At 31.7% G+C, this 21027-nt stretch overlaps 1 protein-coding gene and 1 long non-coding RNA gene across 4 annotated transcripts in view; one reads left to right on the top strand and one right to left on the bottom strand.

Moving 5' to 3' along the window:
- The window catches only part of LOC123714522 (inactive dipeptidyl peptidase 10), a 188595-nt gene that overhangs the window by 121253 nt on the left and 46315 nt on the right, over window positions 1–21027 (bottom strand). The window contains exons 1-2 of one of the 3 annotated variants that reach the window (XM_045668798.1): window positions 10497–10597; window positions 3813–3970 (exon numbers count right to left, since the gene is read on the bottom strand). The exons of the other annotated variants lie outside the window; for them this stretch is intronic. Coding sequence (XP_045524754.1) covers window positions 3813–3875 — 63 coding nt within the window. The 5' untranslated portion in view covers window positions 3876–3970; window positions 10497–10597. Of the gene's footprint in view, window positions 1–3812; window positions 3971–10496; window positions 10598–21027 lie in introns of those variants that run through there. 3 annotated transcript variants of the gene reach the window in all.
- Window positions 599–1664, top strand: LOC123714528. The gene is made up of 3 exons (XR_006754325.1): window positions 599–698; window positions 1080–1203; window positions 1542–1664. It is a non-coding gene; the product is annotated as an uncharacterized LOC123714528 (long non-coding RNA).

The raw sequence follows: 21027 nt of genomic DNA on the forward strand, positions 1-21027 counted from the left end.
TTAGTTATAACGTAGAAGATTATATAATAACTTCTCTCTCGAAGAAGTTCTCCCAACCATGGTCGATTAAGTCAGCCCGATTGAGTTTCTTGGCTCGTTCCTTTTATCAGTTCGCTTCCTTATAAAATGTATAAATAGTATAAATATATATTAAGCAAAATCTCCCTCTTACTCATTACTGGAAATTCCCATCATGTTTATCGTACAATGTTTATACGTTGAGCCAGTTTTGAATAAGGAAAATATTACTTTTAACCAGTTGAGATATTCACGATATACCACAACTAGTTAAAAGTTATTGGTATTGTTTGTTTATTCGTTGATGTAGTCTTAGTTTTTTTTTAAAGATAAATAGCAAAAATATCTAATTATATTGAATTCCAAAGTAAATATAACTTTTATACTAAGTTGTTGTTGATTAAAGCGTAATCCCGTTAAAAAAAAGTCAGCACTTCTCCGCATACAAGACAAAAAAACATAAAATACGACCAAATTGTTTAAAGGCGATCACTTCCACGCAAAGTTAATTACAAAAATATTACAACACGTTAAGTCAGGACTAAATATAGAGATATTGGTGATTAAGATCTGTAATCCAGTTTGTACTCCGAACGTGTCTATAAATAGACAGGATTTTTATGCTATGCAGTTAACTTCAAGGTTGGAAGTGCATCTGTATACAATGAAATTATTCTGGAGTAAGTAGCAGTGATGTTTTTAAAATAGAGTAGGTAAAATATTTAATATCGTCGACATAAATTTCGACGTTTAGCAACAAATGATCCTAGTACTATTGTATGAATAATTACCAAATAATTACTTTTTTGGGGGGGTCTACTAATTTACCAAAAAAATCAGATTTCTGAATCTCTTTCATGATCATTTGTTAATCGAATAGGCAAGTAGGTGATCAGCCTTCGGTGCCTGACGCACACCGTCGACTTTTTGGGTCTTTAAACTACGTCTTAATTTAATATAATTATTAGGGAGATACGGTAATATTCTATGGAATAAGCATTTATAAATGTAATTTGTGCTTAAATTATATGTAATAATGTCTATTTATATGTTTGATTCAGTATTAGCAGTGATCTTATCAGTTGTGTCATGGACTGGCGCAGCTCGCGGCGGAGGCTGCATTTGTCCCGCTGTTTTCGACCCCGTGTGTGGGGTCAATCGGATGACATACAGCAACAGTTGCCGGTGAGGGGAACATTATTTGCTCAATTATACTTATTTTAATAAAAGTTAAGGTTTTTTAGTTTTTTGTTTGTTTATTCAAAGTGGCTTTTGTGTTTTGGATGAGCTTATAAGCTAAACAATTGTGTAACACAGAAGGATAAAGACACAAGGAAGAAGTGTCTTTTTGATACCTTCTACGTTCCTTGCGTCTGTTATGGGGTTCGGTTAGGTACACCTTAAAACTATTATTTTTATATATTTATTATAGTAGACATTCCGGCGTGTATTTTCTAAGGGGAACATTATTATAAAAAAATGGGCCTATTAAACATACTGATACCCTGAATTTGGTATTTCAGGTTGCAATGCGCCAGAGTGCGGCTGTCACATAAAGGAGCGTGTTAGTCAATAATTGAAAACAAACGATTCTTTAATAAACACTCTCGATTAAATACAAATAATCAATATATATTTGAATATGATATTTTTTGTTCTCATATAAATTTTCACCAAAACTATTATTAGGTTTCTTAACAAATACATTGTAATCCCTATTCCCTCCAACCCTATATGAATTACTAAAGTTTAAGCGAATGAACTCCATGTAAATTGTTGTTTACAATGTATTTTATTATCCGGCGCTGGTTGTTGTTGGTCGGGTTGTAAACTGTTGTTGCCTGTACCTGCCGTACACGAGTTCGAGAGCTAAAAGCCTTAAGAATTCACATGTCAATCACACGTAGATTACTAGATAAGTGGCTCTGCATGTCTTAGGTATTAAAAAGGCGTAGAAAATAAAATTATCTGTCTGGAACAGAAATCTGTGCTTGAATAAAATATTATACAATTTATTAATAATAAATATAAAAATATTTATTATTTATTCAATTGAGCTGAATTCAATAATTTCAATTATTTTCGTATCACTCCGTCATTTCCACCTGTTACACTACTGTTAAATTGTGCATTGTCCGTAACTACAGGTTGGTGATGTATATAACACTTCGTGCACAGATTTAAAAAAGGTCACTAAAGACGATAATTTGTTTTTTTTTTATATTGATAAAATACATATAAAAAAATTCAGTCGCTAACTGTTTGTGGTATTCATCTTGAAAATCCACGATTTCACATGGCCAGTTATATATCGCCTGTTCCCATGTCAGAATATCAACAAACAAAGAATGTTGTATCTCATAAAGCAAGCAATTTTAGTTAATTATATCAATTCGAAATCAATATTCTTAGTTAAGATAGGACAACGTCTGTCGAGTCCGATAGTTTTATATAAAAATTAATTTAACTACTAGTGAATCATAAAGAATTGCAAGAAGCTCAGCTACCGTACGCGTATTGAGAGTATGATATATGATTTACTCCTATTACCTTCATTCGATAGGGTACCATAGATTAATATTCGCATTGTTTTTCAAATTACTCATAATTTAATCAAGAATTTATATAGTAGCAGCTTTGTACAGCTGCACATCATCATCAACATATACAGCCCCTTGTGGCCCTTAAGCTCCTCAAGTGTGCCATTTCGTGCTTCTTGCTTCCAACTTTGAATCCTTGTTTCGAGGTCCTTGAAAGCTCCATCCCACCACCGAAGCGTCGGTCTAGCATAATCATAAACGTGTACTGCTGCATGATCCATGATTTTTTTCATTAAGATTTACAGCCAAGTGTTGGATAGAATTAAACTTTTTTTTTTGGTCTAAGGCAAGTATTTATACGATATTTTCCTTCACCATTTGAGCGAATGTTAAATGCGCACATAGATAGAAAATCCATTGGTGCACAGCCGGGGATCGTACCTACGACCTCTGGGATGATTGTCGCTCGCTGAAGCCACTAGGCCAACACTGCTCAATGTTTAATTAAGTCCGTAAAAAAATTACGTAATGTGAAATGTACAATATATATATACTAGCAATAACGGCATGTTATATATTATTACAAATATATATATATAAAAAAACGTTTAATTCTCTATATATATTCGGTCCTGTTTGTAGATTTAACAAAAAAACTTATGTATAAAACGTAAACGTCTGTTTCCACTCGCGACTCTTATATATACAATAAACACTTACATTATTTACAAATCTTGTCAGTTCGAGTTCTCTAAAGCAGTCTTTTGCTGACTATAACTACAGTATAGCAGTACAAAAAATAAATATTTATTTAAATGCTAGATTCATATTGGTTCAAAATTACACTCTTAGGTCAAGAATATAAATAGTATATACATAAATTAGCTTTTTTAGACTCAACATCTCGTACCGACTCCAAGTGTTGTCGTGCTGTCTTCGCCATATTCTGGGCATCTACTGGCCCGAGAAGATCTATAACGAGAAAATTTGGGAGCGCTGCCGAAAACCCCGATTAGCCAGTAGAAATGTATAGGCCATATGAAGGGATCCTAATCATATTCCTAAGCAGGCGCTTCATTGGCGTCGTACAGTTGCAGATAAGGCAAGGAGAGCCGGAAATACTTAAATCGAGGTGAAATGCGAGGCTTAAGGGCAAACGCGATGGAGACTTATTTTGGAATGCCTCTGCCCCATCTAGGACTTATATGACATTTAGTCAAGTAAATCAGCTTTTACTTGTATATGACCACTTACCTCATGCTTATGGTCTTTCTTGATGGTCCCATGACCCCCGCCCGAGCTTTGCACCGTGTTCATGTCGCAAACACACACACACACTACTCACACATTGTTACAATTAGTTAACGTGTGTATACATCTACACTTAAATGGACTTTAATGAGGCACTGAAACTTTGATTATCACTTAATTTATTGAAAATAATCACAACTAATAACTTATTCAATCCATTTGTATACTATACAATAATATGAGTATTCTGAAGTATTTCGAACCTGACAGATAGTGCATAAATGGGCTGGCAATGTCATAACTTTGACATAAAAAAAGCTCACAGACGCAAGTTTGCGATTCCAGTTATTTCGTTTAGAAATACTGTAAATTGTCTCTTAAATGCCATTCCAATTTTGTTCAGCAAAAAGTTGATATGCGACGTCATTTGCTATTCGCTTCGCTCGCATTCCAGTTGTTTTCAATTTGCATTGCGTTCTTGAAAGCTTAAGAGGTGAGTTTTTCAAAAGAATGCTTTCATATTTAGAATGAAGACAAGCCTTTTAGATAATATTGTTGAAAGTAATGGTTTCATAAGACAATCTGAAATTCAGTCAAAAGATAACTTTTATGTCAATAATATTTTATAAAATTATTCGAATTTCGTAGTGTTGTATGGAATAAAAGTCTTTATACGTATAATATTTGTAAATGATACTTTTCATTAGCTTAGACTATTGATAGACAAACCCTCCTATGTGTGCGTTGCGTAACGCAGTTTACAGCATTCTGAAGCTGAAGGAGTTTAGTATATGTAAATGGAATCTGTCCGTCAATATGTGTCCAATCAACCGCTGATATGTCGAACTGCCACTTTCTGTACTATTATTTCCAATGCAAATTATATTTATTTCGGTATTTGCAACAGGAATTCCAACTGACAGGTAGATTTCATCAATCATTTTTCTTGGCAGTTAAAAAACGATTTTTCAAGCAGTATGAAATAAAATACTGTTTCCGATAAAAATATTTCGTGTGAAAATAAAACACGTTATAATTGACGCAAAAATCTAACATTATATTTACGTATCATACGTAAAAAATTAATTTATTACATAGGAAATGATACATTTAGCGTCTTCTAGTTCGTGAACATAAGAGAAGCAGGAGAGAACAAGAGATGTAAGTGTTGACGTCACGAGTCATTAGTCAACTCAAGATGTGGTCCCATTAGGCCGCTGTTGACCTCTCACGTGCAGCACACGTCTTTCAAAAGAATTTCATAAAATACTCATTCAGTCGTTTGCTCCTTATTTGTACGCCCTATTTTTAAAATATAAATATATAACTTTAAATCTTAACTGTACAAGTCTAACCCGAACTTTCGTACTAACTTATTTAAAATTATCGTAATTCATGTGTCTTTATTTTATTAGTGTCCCTTAAACTGTTTACATATTTTTCATTTCTTTGCTTGTTTTTTTAAAGTACATAGGGCGTGAGGCTGACGTTATGATGCTTTGTTTCATTAGTTTTGTCTAAACAACTGTATGTAATGTAATTTTGTACTCCTTGCGCTTACTCTATTTTTTTTCTGACAATGGTCGATTAGCCTTTACTACCTTACCCTAGCTACCTGATACTAAAATTGCGTGTGCGGTATTCATTTTAAAAGTACCTGTTCGTTACCGCTCTCCAGTTTACCTATTATTGTATTACGAGTAATGAAGTTACGCTTACAGCACTCTCGATGCTAGTTACAACAAAGAGTGACATCTTTGGTTTCAACGTTTAAGTTATTCTATCTTGCTTTGGTACAGAGCCCAACAGTTTAACTCTCAACTCGTTGATTACGTTCCTGACCAACTAAGTTACGAAGTAAAGATTAATTACCTTTTTTTAATTAAGTTTATCTAACATTAAGGTTTCGTCTTGCCTTTATAGCATAACGTTATTTCTGGGAAACTTTTGTCCATCGCGATTTGCGGATGTGTTCCTTCTTAAAGTTTATATTTCAATAAAGATTCTGAAATGGTAGAAAAGATTTTCCGCGGAAATTGTGTTATGTGAGTTTTTAACTTTATCAATGAAATTCTAAAGTGTTTTCAGTAGTCAAAGAAGTCGGATTTAAAGTAAAAAGTTATTAGTTTTGACCGTGGGTACGCATGAGGCCGGCTGCTGGCTACACGCTTACCCTTCGTCAAATACAGGAACATTTCTTGAGACCTGCCGCACAAAATGATATCATTCGCCGGTCCCGTGCCATCAACTTGCCAAGTATTTTTCAAAGTAAATTAAACAGATCTTAGAGCGACTTAGAGCGAGGTGAAATACAAGGCTCAAGACTGAACGTGATAGAGAGTCACTCTGGAAGCTCTCTGTCAAATCTAAGGGGAAAATTATGCCAAGCAACTATTATGTCCAGGGTTCTAACTCCGACCAGAATTATACTTGGTTATTCGCTGCACGCCAAACATCGGTACTCAGAAATAGATGAAAGAAAGACGAAAATATCCATGCAAAATATACAGAAACTGTTAAGATATCTCTAAATGTTTTATGTACCTGGCATATGTGGTACATGGTTTATCAACGTTTTATAAAGATAAAATTGAGAATTCTACCTCTATATCTAATAATTCCGAACTCTATTTTAAGTTTAACGTTGAGTTTTCTACTTCAACGCTCCAAGAGATATTAAAAAGAATTAGTTCAAAATGCGGTTTCGTTATTATTGTTTTCGGAATCGGCACTTTGTTAGAAATTATTCATTAAATAAAACTCTTGAGTCAACTATTTTAAAATCGGCGTTGGTTAAACAGATTGTTCTGCAAATTTGATTGAGTTCTGACAATTTGACAATTCTAATTTCAAATTCAAAATTCAAACCCATTTATTTATATAATTAGAACAATGTACACTTATGAACATAAAAAAATAAATATATGCGAAATGCTTCTAATTTTACATTTACTGCCAGTTCTCAAATCAATGACGTAGAACGGAAGAGAAGAACTGGCAATAAACTTTCCGCCACTCTTTTTAATCGCCAAGTTTTTTGTTTTACACAACGTTTGTAAGCTGTCATGTTATCTTAAATAATTAATAATAATGAAATCAATTAAAAATCAAAGATATGTTCTCTATCAGTGAGAGGCATGGTCAAATAGGAGCACGCACTTACATTCTCGTTGGAACAACACCCAAATACAACGTCGAAATAACTAACAAAGCTCGATAACGTCATTGAATGAATAGGACATCTTTAAGAAATTTTAGTCCTGGATTGATAATTGTAATATATTCAGGCTAATGAAGGCAGGAATATTTAAATTTCAAGTATCTAATAAATAAAGATCGGGAAAGGAGAAATTAATATTTTATTCATGTTTTCTGTCGGTACCGTGGGACCAGTATAAGGCTATAATAAGATTCATTGATTCTCGATAATTCGAAGCTGAAGTTGGGACATAGTTATGTAAATGTGGAAACTTCTAAATAAGGCTCGGTGTATAAAACTGGATCTTCGAAACTTTTCAAATAAGAATTTTTATAGAGAAAAGCTGGTTTGATAATTTGACCTCTTGTCCGTAGGTTTAAAATAAATCATGTATGTTTGCAATTATAAATTGTCACGTTTCATTAATATTTTATTTATCCTATCACGATAGATTAGCTCCAATTATTTTTCTACATATTTTCATCAATGGACTGAGACAATGTCATCAAAAATTATGTAGCTCATAATCTCATATTTTTAATGGGTCCAAAGCCATGCGACTCCTTAATATTACTTGGGGTACAACATACAACTCGAACAGAACAATAGAAAACAATTACGAGCTATTTTAAGGTGGGGCCATGATTCCACAAATTTACCAAATAAAATATGAATAGAAAATTAAAGTAAAGGACATGAACAAACTAAGAAACTCAAAGGAGGAAAAGTGAATAAAAAAAAACTATAAGCAAGTTTATATTTAAAAAAAGTTTTTGGATTTTGACATAACAAAGTCCTTCCCAGACTCAGAGCCCATAAAAACATCCCCATCTTTGTGAAAGATTCGTATAACAGGTAACTCTAATAACCGTTTGATTGATACGAAGTATTTAGCCTGGACAGTAAAATCGTGCCAACAAATATCTTGGATTGAAACACAATAAATGATACAAATTTATTGTTAAGATTCGTCAATCCAATTTTAGAAGCAGACAAGCATTACAGAAAATGTATTTTGTTTTTCGAGCATTGCGTAAGTGCTAAAGAACATTTAAACACAGTTCTAAAATATGCGTTGTGCTGTAAATTAGAGACTGCCATTCGTTGTTTGTGAAGCAATCGACATAAACCAGGAACATAAAGTCTACATGGACAGCTAGCTTCCTTTCGAGAGGATTAAACCATTAAAACAGTTTGTACGACATAATTGGTAGCTTTATATATCCATTTTCGCTAAAGATTTTTTTTACATATATGTTTAGGTGTGCATGGTTGCGGTCACCGAGTTACTCCTCAAATCCAAATGTGTGTGTCCAAAATCCTTACAATATCCAAACTCCTTATGAGAAAAAGAAAATGCATACAATTTTCTTAAGAGTAGTAATACAATTAATCATTTAAAAGCTTATAGAATGTACAACGCAACCAATGCGAGCGTGTTGCGTTACATGATAATAATATGAAATGCACGATTAACAAAACTGAAAATATAATATAAATTACATTGACCAAACAAACAAAAAAAAACACAATTAAAACAAATAATATCGCATATGCTATTGAAGGTTGTGTGTAACGTGATACAGCTGTTGTTACGTTCTTCATAGTACATTTCCTATTTTATTTCCATAATTAATTTTATTTTCATCCAGATTAACACGTAAATTTATCATTATAATATAGTTGCATTCGACAGGATGGCAACAGATTTGTAATATATTTTTTAATACTTAATTGAAACACACGATCCTGATTGAAAATATTTACAAGCGAAAGAATATTTAATACACACTTAAACTTTTTATTTTTAATAGATCTTAGCAAAGAGCTTGGGTTCAAGATGGACGAGATTGCTGGTCATATAATTAGTATCACGAGAATTTTGGACATTTTGTATCTAAAGGAAAAAGTATATTAAACAATTAATAATAAATTTTAGTGACAAAAGATTGTATGGTTCTAGTTCTTAATATGTAAAACCAATATTATATTACCGATAGCCCTTCAACGGAGATGTTACTTGAGAAGATATTTCGTGTGGTTTGGGTAAAGAATCTCTATAACCAAATTTATCTGATCCAATTCAAGTAGTATTATGTCTTCGTCAAGTACCAATCTATAAGTTTTATATAAATAAATATGTAACCAGCATCTTTATCCCTAATTTAAGGTTTATTTAAAATTATTATTACAAGCTTTTAAATATTATACGTGTTCTCCCGATTCCCTTTGTTAAGATGCTCGATTTTATTAACGTAATAAATTGCCAGTGTTAATTGAGTACATTTTAATTATTCATTTAAAACCACGAGTATCTCAAAGTTACTTTCGAGAGCAATTCAATATTATTTCATCTCGATGAGAGCTTGATTAATCGAGTTTAAATTTATCTCTTTAGTATTTCGTGTATATTAACATTTTTTTGATATCAAACACTTAATAAATAGTTAAGTCTTTTATTTACATAGCTTTTACACATTTAAAGATAACACACAACTCGCAAATACTGAAAATTAGACAAAGAGAATGGACGCAGTATAGAGAATATTCATTCACTTCTGTTCTACTTCATATACATTTTATATTATAACTAGAAGCTGTGTATTATTATAAACTTATAATTATTTTACAAAAAAAATATTTCTCCCGAGGTTTCGCGTGCTTTATAGCGTGCGTGGTTATAAGTTTATAATAATACATAGCTTCTAGTTATAATATAAAATGTATATGAAGTAGAACAGAAGTGAATGAATATTCTCTATACTGCGTCCATTCTCTTTGTCTAATTTTCAGTATTTGGGAGTTGTTCTAGTATTGTGTCAATTTAGGTAAGTGATATCGAGCCTGATACAAATTGAAGACAGTTACAAAGGAATACTGGGACTCTCTTTTGTTTTCTACTAAATTAACTATTTTTTTTCTTTTGCCATCCTGAAATCTTTTGTTAGCCTTAGGACACGATAATCGAAATTTATATGAATATATTTTGTATGCTGTGTAACATTATAATACGTTTTAACCAGATAAGTTTGAATAATGATTTAAGTAAATTAAGGACACCTATTAATTTGTCCTATATGGACTATATTCTATGGAATGGTTTATATTCTCTACAAAAATTCTTGAATATCTGCCAAGTAGACACTTATATTTGTCTTACTTGAGAAACGAAATAAAAAAAAGTCATATATATGCCAGCCCATTACTGCAAAACTGGAGGTTTATTTAAGACAGATTAAGAAGTTGAGTTTCCACTGCACTGTTCAGTATCATAAATAAATTGATAATTTTAAATTGTATAATATTTTTTATAGAAAATACAACACTTTATTACTGTTCCGTAGAGGTCGAATATCATCATATTTCCTAACGAAAGTTGACAGAATTATTTTCACCATGAATTATTTATCTACATAATTTAAATAACAAATTAGACAAGACGTTTTAGCAGGAAGGGGTCTATTTATAACCGCCATATTTAAAGTTACCTTATAAATTGAAGTATCCAAACGAATGAAAAATACAATATATCACAGCACAGACAAAAAGCCACATTTATTTTATAATTTAATACCGGATATCCGGATAATTTTAGCGCAACTTAACGCCCACCTGTAGATTTAAAATTTTTTTAGCTAATTTTTAGATAATGAGTGAGAGTGACTATTAAGATAGTGATTAAAGATTAGTTCTAAGTTGTAATAGAGAAGATTTTAGGGAAAAGGACATAAGTGGGGCGTGAAAGCGTGCGACTTCCGCCGCGTACCGTTAGCGACTGAACGCCGGGCGTTCAGCACACGAAAATCTGCAAAGGATTTTTGGATTAATAACTCCACCAGTTGTGCAACCTGTCGTATTTGGATCAACATATTTAACTTTAAATTTATATACACAAAAATTAAAAATAATAAAATATTATATAATAAATTGAAAATTAAAACTTAAAATTATACTCACGATTTATACAATATCAACATAATTTTTTAACACACTTTTAGTTCTATAAAACTGTTAAAATTGTATACGTGTTTTGAAGTCTCACCGACCCAGAAACAAAGCATTAGTGAGCTTAGCTAGAGCTTTCATGAGGCTTAAAAGCTTAGCGATGTTGCGGTCACTCTGAACGTCATAATTATGTGGATCTTCTTTCATTTCTATGCGGTAAGTAATTAGATTTCGATTTAGCGTTTCATTGAACCTTAAAGTTATAATTGGTGTATGAATCAAACATAAGAGACGTAAAAAACTGTTAAATTGGAAATGGGCAACACTTGGAATGACACATTGGGTAGAAAAGACAGGACGCCCATCAGAAACTTGGGAACACGAAATAAAAGTGATAGCGGGGCAGGATTGGACAATTGTGGCAAAGAACAAGTGGAAGAATTTGTAGGAGGCATTTATATTTTTTTATATTTTATTGAACTAAAAAGATTTTATTAAATTATGAACTATAATTTATATATGACTATACGCATTGACATTTTAATACAAAGCGTTCTATTAGTAAGGAATAGTTAAATTCTTATACGAGTCTTTTAATAGTAGAAATTATATTAAACCTAAAAACTTATAGAAATCTGGCAATAATGAATTAGCTACTACGTGATACGTGCTACGGTTCACCATTGCTACGAGCTACGCGGAATCGTTCTACGTGCTACGACTCTGGAACACTTCTATGAAAATACGTCAGTAAGAGCTAATAAATACAAAAATAGTAAGTAATTTAATTCTTATGAAATTCTATTCTTTGTAAATTAAATAAAAAAGCTATATAAAATTCTGATTGATATTAAGTATACTTGTTTAAGTAGAGGCGGTATGAATGATGAATGAATACTTTGGGACAAGGGTCAGGTCGATCGCAACTTAAGTTTTGAACTACTCTTGTTTTAAGCCTTAGCTGGTAATTATTTAATTTCAAATGTCATGAGTAATGCTGATTTAGGCGCAGGTTGTTCTTATTTTATAAAAATATAAATTTTTCAACTATATTTAGCACTATTGTGTACTTGGTTTTTAAGTTTTTATTTGTACGAATCGTCAATGAATATCTCTCATAGCATTCACTCACCGAGCAACTAGTTGGGCGACTAGTCGTCACTTTGCGTCACGGTAATTACGCATTGATTAAACTGAAGATTACTTATAATTAGTAGCGGCTGAGAGGAAAACTAAATTAAGCAGCACTTCTAATGACAAGCCACATCACTTGTTATTAGGGTCATACACATATAAACTTTACAATTTTGACCTTACAAAAAATGTATAGTGTTTGTTTAGTTAAGCAATCGACTCTCATATCTAAAACACTACTAATACAAACACAAAAGACCACTGAATGTTAGGTACAGTACAGTGGTGTCAGAGTTTTAAAGTGTGAGTGTGAGTGTTTCATATTTGGAGATAATTGTCGACGACGATAATTGTTTGTAAGGTATAGAAGTCTACCTACTGACCTTTAGAATAAAAATAATTCAAGGAACAAACGCAATCTGAGACAAAAACACGTAGAGGATTGATTGGTATTAGAATATTATCACTACTCAGGCATAGGTATTGGCACGGTGTGTCGTTTAGTTTATTTCTTTGTACAATAGGCATAATATATAATTTAAGTTATAAATATTACAAGTATGGGAATCGAAGTAAGGAAACTGAGAATATTGGCGTGCGTTGGCCTACGTTGGTGTTTGTAAGCTGCCAAATACCTACTCGAGGTGACCCATTTAGAGAAACCTGTTTTCTCGTAAACAATTTAATTGGATTTCAATTGAAGACCTGTTTTAATTAGTGAGTGTATTTTTACGCTGTTGGCACTTATAAATATTGTCTATTATAATATCGCCTAAGTGCCTAGTAATAGACATTCGTGTAAACAACGAAAATCGTAGAGAGGATTAGTCCTAAAAGTTCAGACGCAGTCTTGTAGTATTATTTTTGTGACCCACTTTGAAATTATTTGCATTGTCAGTATGATGACACCACTGATGTAAGAAACATTTTCATATTCTGTAATCTGGGGCAAAATTAAAAGTAAAACAAAAGCCGGTTTCATTTAAATATTGGCCGCGAACAATAACTTTGCTGGAAGTTTTCGACTTTTTGTCATTCCGTCAAAAGGTTGGTTGAAAAACATGAAAATATGCTGTTTGCGTGGCGTGGCTTTATATCTTTATATATGTAGGCGACTACGCACCATATCATTTTTGTAATTAAGTATACTAAATATATTTAACAACAATTCCAGACTACAAACGCATAATACTTTTTCAGGATCGTCAAAGATGTTAAAGACAGTTTTGATGTTAAGGTCCTTACACTTTATTCTACCAATTTCATTAATATTATCATTATTACTCTATTATTGATAATTTTTCTACTAAGTAAATTGAAAAGTATTTCAATAAAAAATATTTTCTTCAAGGTTATTTAGTCTATTAATTAGGTCTGTAGTCATCCTAGCAGTTTCCTTAAACAATAAATCATTTACTCTTCAGAAGAATTAAATGTTATTTCGTATGTTTGGATCTAAGAAAATAAATATTAAATTTTAATATAAGCAAGTGAACTAGGAGTGTAATTAATTCCTCGAGGTCTTGTGTAACGGAAGCTCAGAAAGTATCTCTGGATATCAAATACTAATAGCCAAAGCCCATAAATAATAGCAGCGAAGGGTAAACTTCACTATCTCTATAGAGAATTGTTACTAGACCGGATGTGACGTCATAACTCTAACTTCGGTTTCCGCTTCCGCTCTGCGGCTTCACACTTCGACTCAGTGTGTTCACTTAACTTTATCTACCTCAGTTTGTAGTCAAACTTTGCTCAAACTTTTTGCGGTATGAAATTAGAAATCCTAATTTAATGTATAAAAGAGGGCTGTCTAGTTAAAGATGAATTAAATGAGTTAAAATTTTTGACAGTAAAATATTGTATGGAGATTAAAAAATTATTTTAAAAAAATATAAATGAAGAAATGAAAGTATAAATCAAAAATATTCACCATTTCAGTTTATAGCGCAGAAGTATTAAGATCTGAACTGCCATAGATCCTCAAAGTTTGCTGTCTCGTTTTATCTCCGCGATGTATATCTGACATTCCAGTATTTATCAATTATATTGCTCTTCGATTACACCTTAACTTCAAGCATGAAATAATGCTATGAAGAATAAAATTGAACGACTTGTGAATGAGAATAAAGGAAAAATTTTATTTTGTACTAAAACCCTTTTTGTTTTTGTAAAGAGTAATTTAATGAAAGGTAAATCTACGACCATTTTGTTATGGTTTTTCTTAAAAAATATATGATTTCCAAAAAAAAGAAATAATATAAATATTATTATTATTTAAACACACCGTGTAAAAGTCCCAGAAAATCAAAGGTGAGTAAAACTGTTTTTTTGGAATCCATGCTTGCGTGACACGGTCGTAACCGGACATACGTCATTAGAGCCATAATGGCTGCCGCACTTCCGCTATCCATATCTGTCTGAGCTTAAAGGGTGTAGTAATATTTTGTGAACGCTTTGTGGTATTTTAGTGAATTCTTAGTTTTTTATATAATTATAATCAAATAAATGTTTTTCTTTTTAATGAATGCAAATAAAACATCGTAAAGCATTACAACTTAAAGTCTTTTCCGAGTCGTAGGGATCTGCTGAATGCGATGTTTCTCTCAAAAGTGTGCACCAATATGCTGGATATACCTCATATCTTGTTTGAAGTGAGCATTTCTATTCCTAGAGTTTTTAGAGATATATAATATAAGATATATATATAATATAAGATTGCTACGAGCTACGCGGAATCGTTCTACGTGCTACGACTCTGGAACACTTCTATGAAAATACGTCAGTAAGAGCTAATAAATACAAAAATAGTAAGTAATTTAATTCTTATGAAATTCTATTCTTTGTAAATTAAATAAAAAAGCTATATAAAATTCTGATTGATATTAAGTATACTTGTTTAAGTAGAGGCGGTATGAATGATGAATGAATACTTTGGGACAAGGGTCAGGTCGATCGCAACTTAAGTTTTGAACTACTCTTGTTTTAAGCCTTAGCTGGTAATTATTTAATTTCAAATGTCATGAGTAATGCTGATTTAGGCGCAGGTTGTTCTTATTTTATAAAAATATAAATTTTTCAACTATATTTAGCACTATTGTGTACTTGGTTTTTAAGTTTTTATTTGTACGAATCGTCAATGAATATCTCTCATAGCATTCACTCACCGAGCAACTAGTTGGGCGACTAGTCGTCACTTTGCGTCACGGTAATTACGCATTGATTAAACTGAAGATTACTTATAATTAGTAGCGGCTGAGAGGAAAACTAAATTAAGCAGCACTTCTAATGACAAGCCACATCACTTGTTATTAGGGTCATACACATATAAACTTTACAATTTTGACCTTACAAAAAATGTATAGTGTTTGTTTAGTTAAGCAATCGACTCTCATATCTAAAACACTACTAATACAAACACAAAAGACCACTGAATGTTAGGTACAGTACAGTGGTGTCAGAGTTTTAAAGTGTGAGTGTGAGTGTTTCATATTTGGAGATAATTGTCGACGACGATAATTGTTTGTAAGGTATAGAAGTCTACCTACTGACCTTTAGAATAAAAATAATTCAAGGAACAAACGCAATCTGAGACAAAAACACGTAGAGGATTGATTGGTATTAGAATATTATCACTACTCAGGCATAGGTATTGGCACGGTGTGTCGTTTAGTTTATTTCTTTGTACAATAGGCATAATATATAATTTAAGTTATAAATATTACAAGTATGGGAATCGAAGTAAGGAAACTGAGAATATTGGCGTGCGTTGGCCTACGTTGGTGTTTGTAAGCTGCCAAATACCTACTCGAGGTGACCCATTTAGAGAAACCTGTTTTCTCGTAAACAATTTAATTGGATTTCAATTGAAGACCTGTTTTAATTAGTGAGTGTATTTTTACGCTGTTGGCACTTATAAATATTGTCTATTATAATATCGCCTAAGTGCCTAGTAATAGACATTCGTGTAAACAACGAAAATCGTAGAGAGGATTAGTCCTAAAAGTTCAGACGCAGTCTTGTAGTATTATTTTTGTGACCCACTTTGAAATTATTTGCATTGTCAGTATGATGACACCACTGATGTAAGAAACATTTTCATATTCTGTAATCTGGGGCAAAATTAAAAGTAAAACAAAAGCCGGTTTCATTTAAATATTGGCCGCGAACAATAACTTTGCTGGAAGTTTTCGACTTTTTGTCATTCCGTCAAAAGGTTGGTTGAAAAACATGAAAATATGCTGTTTGCGTGGCGTGGCTTTATATCTTTATATATGTAGGCGACTACGCACCATATCATTTTTGTAATTAAGTATACTAAATATATTTAACAACAATTCCAGACTACAAACGCATAATACTTTTTCAGGATCGTCAAAGATGTTAAAGACAGTTTTGATGTTAAGGTCCTTACACTTTATTCTACCAATTTCATTAATATTATCATTATTACTCTATTATTGATAATTTTTCTACTAAGTAAATTGAAAAGTATTTCAATAAAAAATATTTTCTTCAAGGTTATTTAGTCTATTAATTAGGTCTGTAGTCATCCTAGCAGTTTCCTTAAACAATAAATCATTTACTCTTCAGAAGAATTAAATGTTATTTCGTATGTTTGGATCTAAGAAAATAAATATTAAATTTTAATATAAGCAAGTGAACTAGGAGTGTAATTAATTCCTCGAGGTCTTGTGTAACGGAAGCTCAGAAAGTATCTCTGGATATCAAATACTAATAGCCAAAGCCCATAAATAATAGCAGCGAAGGGTAAACTTCACTATCTCTATAGAGAATTGTTACTAGACCGGATGTGACGTCATAACTCTAACTTCGGTTTCCGCTTCCGCTCTGCGGCTTCACACTTCGACTCAGTGTGTTCACTTAACTTTATCTACCTCAGTTTGTAGTCAAACTTTGCTCAAACTTTTTGCGGTATGAAATTAGAAATCCTAATTTAATGTATAAAAGAGGGCTGTCTAGTTAAAGATGAATTAAATGAGTTAAAATTTTTGACAGTAAAATATTGTATGGAGATTAAAAAATTATTTTAAAAAAATATAAATGAAGAAATGAAAGTATAAATCAAAAATATTCACCATTTCAGTTTATAGCGCAGAAGTATTAAGATCTGAACTGCCATAGATCCTCAAAGTTTGCTGTCTCGTTTTATCTCCGCGATGTATATCTGACATTCCAGTATTTATCAATTATATTGCTCTTCGATTACACCTTAACTTCAAGCATGAAATAATGCTATGAAGAATAAAATTGAACGACTTGTGAATGAGAATAAAGGAAAAATTTTATTTTGTACTAAAACCCTTTTTGTTTTTGTAAAGAGTAATTTAATGAAAGGTAAATCTACGACCATTTTGTTATGGTTTTTCTTAAAAAATATATGATTTCCAAAAAAAAGAAATAATATAAATATTATTATTATTTAAACACACCGTGTAAAAGTCCCAGAAAATCAAAGGTGAGTAAAACTGTTTTTTTGGAATCCATGCTTGCGTGACACGGTCGTAACCGGACATACGTCATTAGAGCCATAATGGCTGCCGCACTTCCGCTATCCATATCTGTCTGAGCTTAAAGGGTGTAGTAATATTTTGTGAACGCTTTGTGGTATTTTAGTGAATTCTTAGTTTTTTATATAATTATAATCAAATAAATGTTTTTCTTTTTAATGAATGCAAATAAAACATCGTAAAGCATTACAACTTAAAGTCTTTTCCGAGTCGTAGGGATCTGCTGAATGCGATGTTTCTCTCAAAAGTGTGCACCAATATGCTGGATATACCTCATATCTTGTTTGAAGTGAGCATTTCTATTCCTAGAGTTTTTAGAGATATATAATATAAGATATATATATAATATAAGATCTTTTTTTTTCTTCATAATCTTTGTAAACCTTAATTATAAGTATTATGTTTGTGCACGCTATTCGTCCGTCGATTAACGAGGAGAGACATTGATTATAATTTGTATACCTTTTTTTACTTCTATCCTTGTTGGTGCGGGTATAAATAAAAAATAAATGACTCGGAAACCTTTCATCAATTGTATGAGAGTGAAGAATTTGTAAATTTTTTTTCAACAAATTCAATAGTCTATGTATATTTCTACCCCTATTTAAATAAGTTGTCGTAAGAGAATCAACGGTACAAGTAAAAATTACTTATACGTATGTAATGTTTTGCACATTAAAATGACATTCATTCAGATATTCTCGAGCGCGTCAAATTAAAGTAGGGTGAGTTATTACATGCTAAAAAGTGTATTTTTCACTAATCTGACAATGTACAAGTGACGTAAAGAAAGGGGAAAAAAGGTGTAATAAAATCGTTGTCTCGACATTCTAGAGTGTGGCTGATTTTTTCTGATCCTTTATCCTTGACGGGCGGCCATATATATGGGGCTCATATTGGGTGGAGGTATTTCACAGGGCACAAGGTGTCCTCCTGTATATTAATCTGCTACGCTGTAATAAATCTCGAAAAATCCTCTCTTGGGCCTATATATCCTAAATTCTTCCTATAAGCTGTTGTATTAAAGATTACCAATTAGAGAAATTAATTGATTGTTAGCAACTAATTTGACGAAATTGTTATAATAAATAGTTTTAAGTGCAGACAAAGTGATTAAAATACATTAAATGCAATCCTACGTAATATTTACGTAAATTCGATGCCAAATCATGGCACTTGAAATATATTAAGTCTTGAGTGCTTTTAAAAGATTAAAATTGCTGCTATTGGAAAACCAATTTCGAATAAAAATGATTTCCCTATTCTGATTAAAACTGATATTGAAGTGTCGCGCTACGCTTCAAAGTGCTCTTTGCGTCTTTCGTTTGAAATTTATTTTTTGCGTCTAAATGCGTTTTTGGCGTGTTTTGTTTAAGTAATTATTTGATCGTAGATGCGTCTTTCGTTTGAAATTTATTTTTTGCGTCTAAATGCGTTTTTGGCGTGTTTTGTTTAAGTAATTATTTGATCGTAGATGCGTCTTTCGTTTGAAATTTATTTTTTGCGTCTAAATGCATTTTTGGCGTGTTTTGTTTAAGTAATTATTTGATCGTAGATGCGTCTTTCGTTTGAAATTTATTTTTTGCGTCTAAATGCGTTTTTGGCGTGTTTTGTTTAAGTAATTATTTGATCGTAGATGCGTCTTTCGTTTGAAATTTATTTTTTGCGTCTAAATGCGTTTTTGGCGTGTTTTGTTTAAGTAATTATTTGATCGTAGATGCGTCTTTCGTTTGAAATTTATTTTTTGCGTCTAAATGCGTTTTTGGCGTGTTTTGTTTAAGTAATTATTTGATCGTAGATGCGTCTTTCGTTTGAAATTTATTTTTTGCGTCTAAATGCGTTTTTGGCGTGTTTTGTTTAAGTAATTATTTGATCGTAGATGCGTCTTTCGTTTGAAATTTATTTTTTGCGTCTAAATGCGTTTTTGGCGTGTTTTGTTTAAGTAATTATTTGATCGTAGATGCGTCTTTCGTTTGAAATTTATTTTTTGCGTCTAAATGCGTTTTTGGCGTGTTTTGTTTAAGTAATTATTTGATCGTAGATGCGTCTTTCGTTTGAAATTTATTTTTTGCGTCTAAATGCGTTTTTGGCGTGTTTTGTTTAAGTAATTATTTGATCGTAGATGCGTCTTTCGTTTGAAATTTATTTTTTGCGTCTAAATGCGTTTTTGGCGTGTTTTGTTTAAGTAATTATTTGATCGTAGATGCGTCTTTCGTTTGAAATTTATTTTTTGCGTCTAAATGCGTTTTTGGCGTGTTTTGTTTAAGTAATTATTTGATCGTAGATGCGTCTTTCGTTTGAAATTTATTTTTTGCGTCTAAATGCGTTTTTGGCGTGTTTTGTTTAAGTAATTATTTGATCGTAGATGCGTCTTTCGTTTGAAATTTATTTTTTGCGTCTAAATGCGTTTTTGGCGTGTTTTGTTTAAGTAATTATTTGATCGTAGATGCGTCTTTCGTTTGAAATTTATTTTTTGCGTCTAAATGCGTTTTTGGCGTGTTTTGTTTAAGTAATTATTTGATCGTAGATGCGTCTTTCGTTTGAAATTTATTTTTTGCGTCTAAATGCGTTTTTGGCGTGTTTTGTTTAAGTAATTATTTGATCGTAGATATATTGATAGTTTAGAATATGGTTTTTCAATTGTTGATTTTAATCAATTTACCATTGGACGTTGAGTGAGACATCGTAGACAAAACATATCGCTAGCGCCGGGGAACAAAGTCGTAAAAACATAATCTATTTCTTCTGATATTTAACCTGGGTAAAGGAAGGTATTGCTGTTATCTATAAGATGCTAAGTACATATGTAAATATATATCAAATGAAAACCATGTATTTCCTACTTGACGGTTGATAGACATTGTTGTTATGTATTTAATGTAAAAAATAACTAAATCGACATTACAGTAATTTGTCAAATAAGACATTACAAACGCGTTTAACGATTGTTTCACTGTTTAAACATAATTACGGACGACACAATAACCGCACATTACGACGGCACATTTTGACGAATATTTAAAACGAAATAATTTGTTACGACTCTTTTAGCGGAAATATAATGACCTTGGTGAAATAGACAGTTACCGTTTCCCAGTCGCGTTAACTTTTATGATTATTGTAATCTATACTTAAACTGTTTTTATGGTTGTTGCTATCGATTTCAGGTAAGAAAAATTAAGCAAACGAGTACTATTACTATTACTTGAATCCTTATTGATTTCCTATTTCAAAGAAGACGTATCTCTGATGAAAATGAGACTCTTAAGTTGTTTAAAAGGTATGTATAATTACAATTTATCAAAGTATAATATAATTAAGTAATTAGTAACTAGTCTGAAAATAAATATTATTTTAAATGTACAATATAAAATCACGACATAGCTCTTATAAAGTTATATGCAAACAAAGG

Source organism: Pieris brassicae, chromosome 9, assembly GCF_905147105.1.
Source record: "Pieris brassicae chromosome 9, ilPieBrab1.1, whole genome shotgun sequence".
Classification (NCBI taxonomy): domain Eukaryota; kingdom Metazoa; phylum Arthropoda; class Insecta; order Lepidoptera; family Pieridae; genus Pieris; species Pieris brassicae.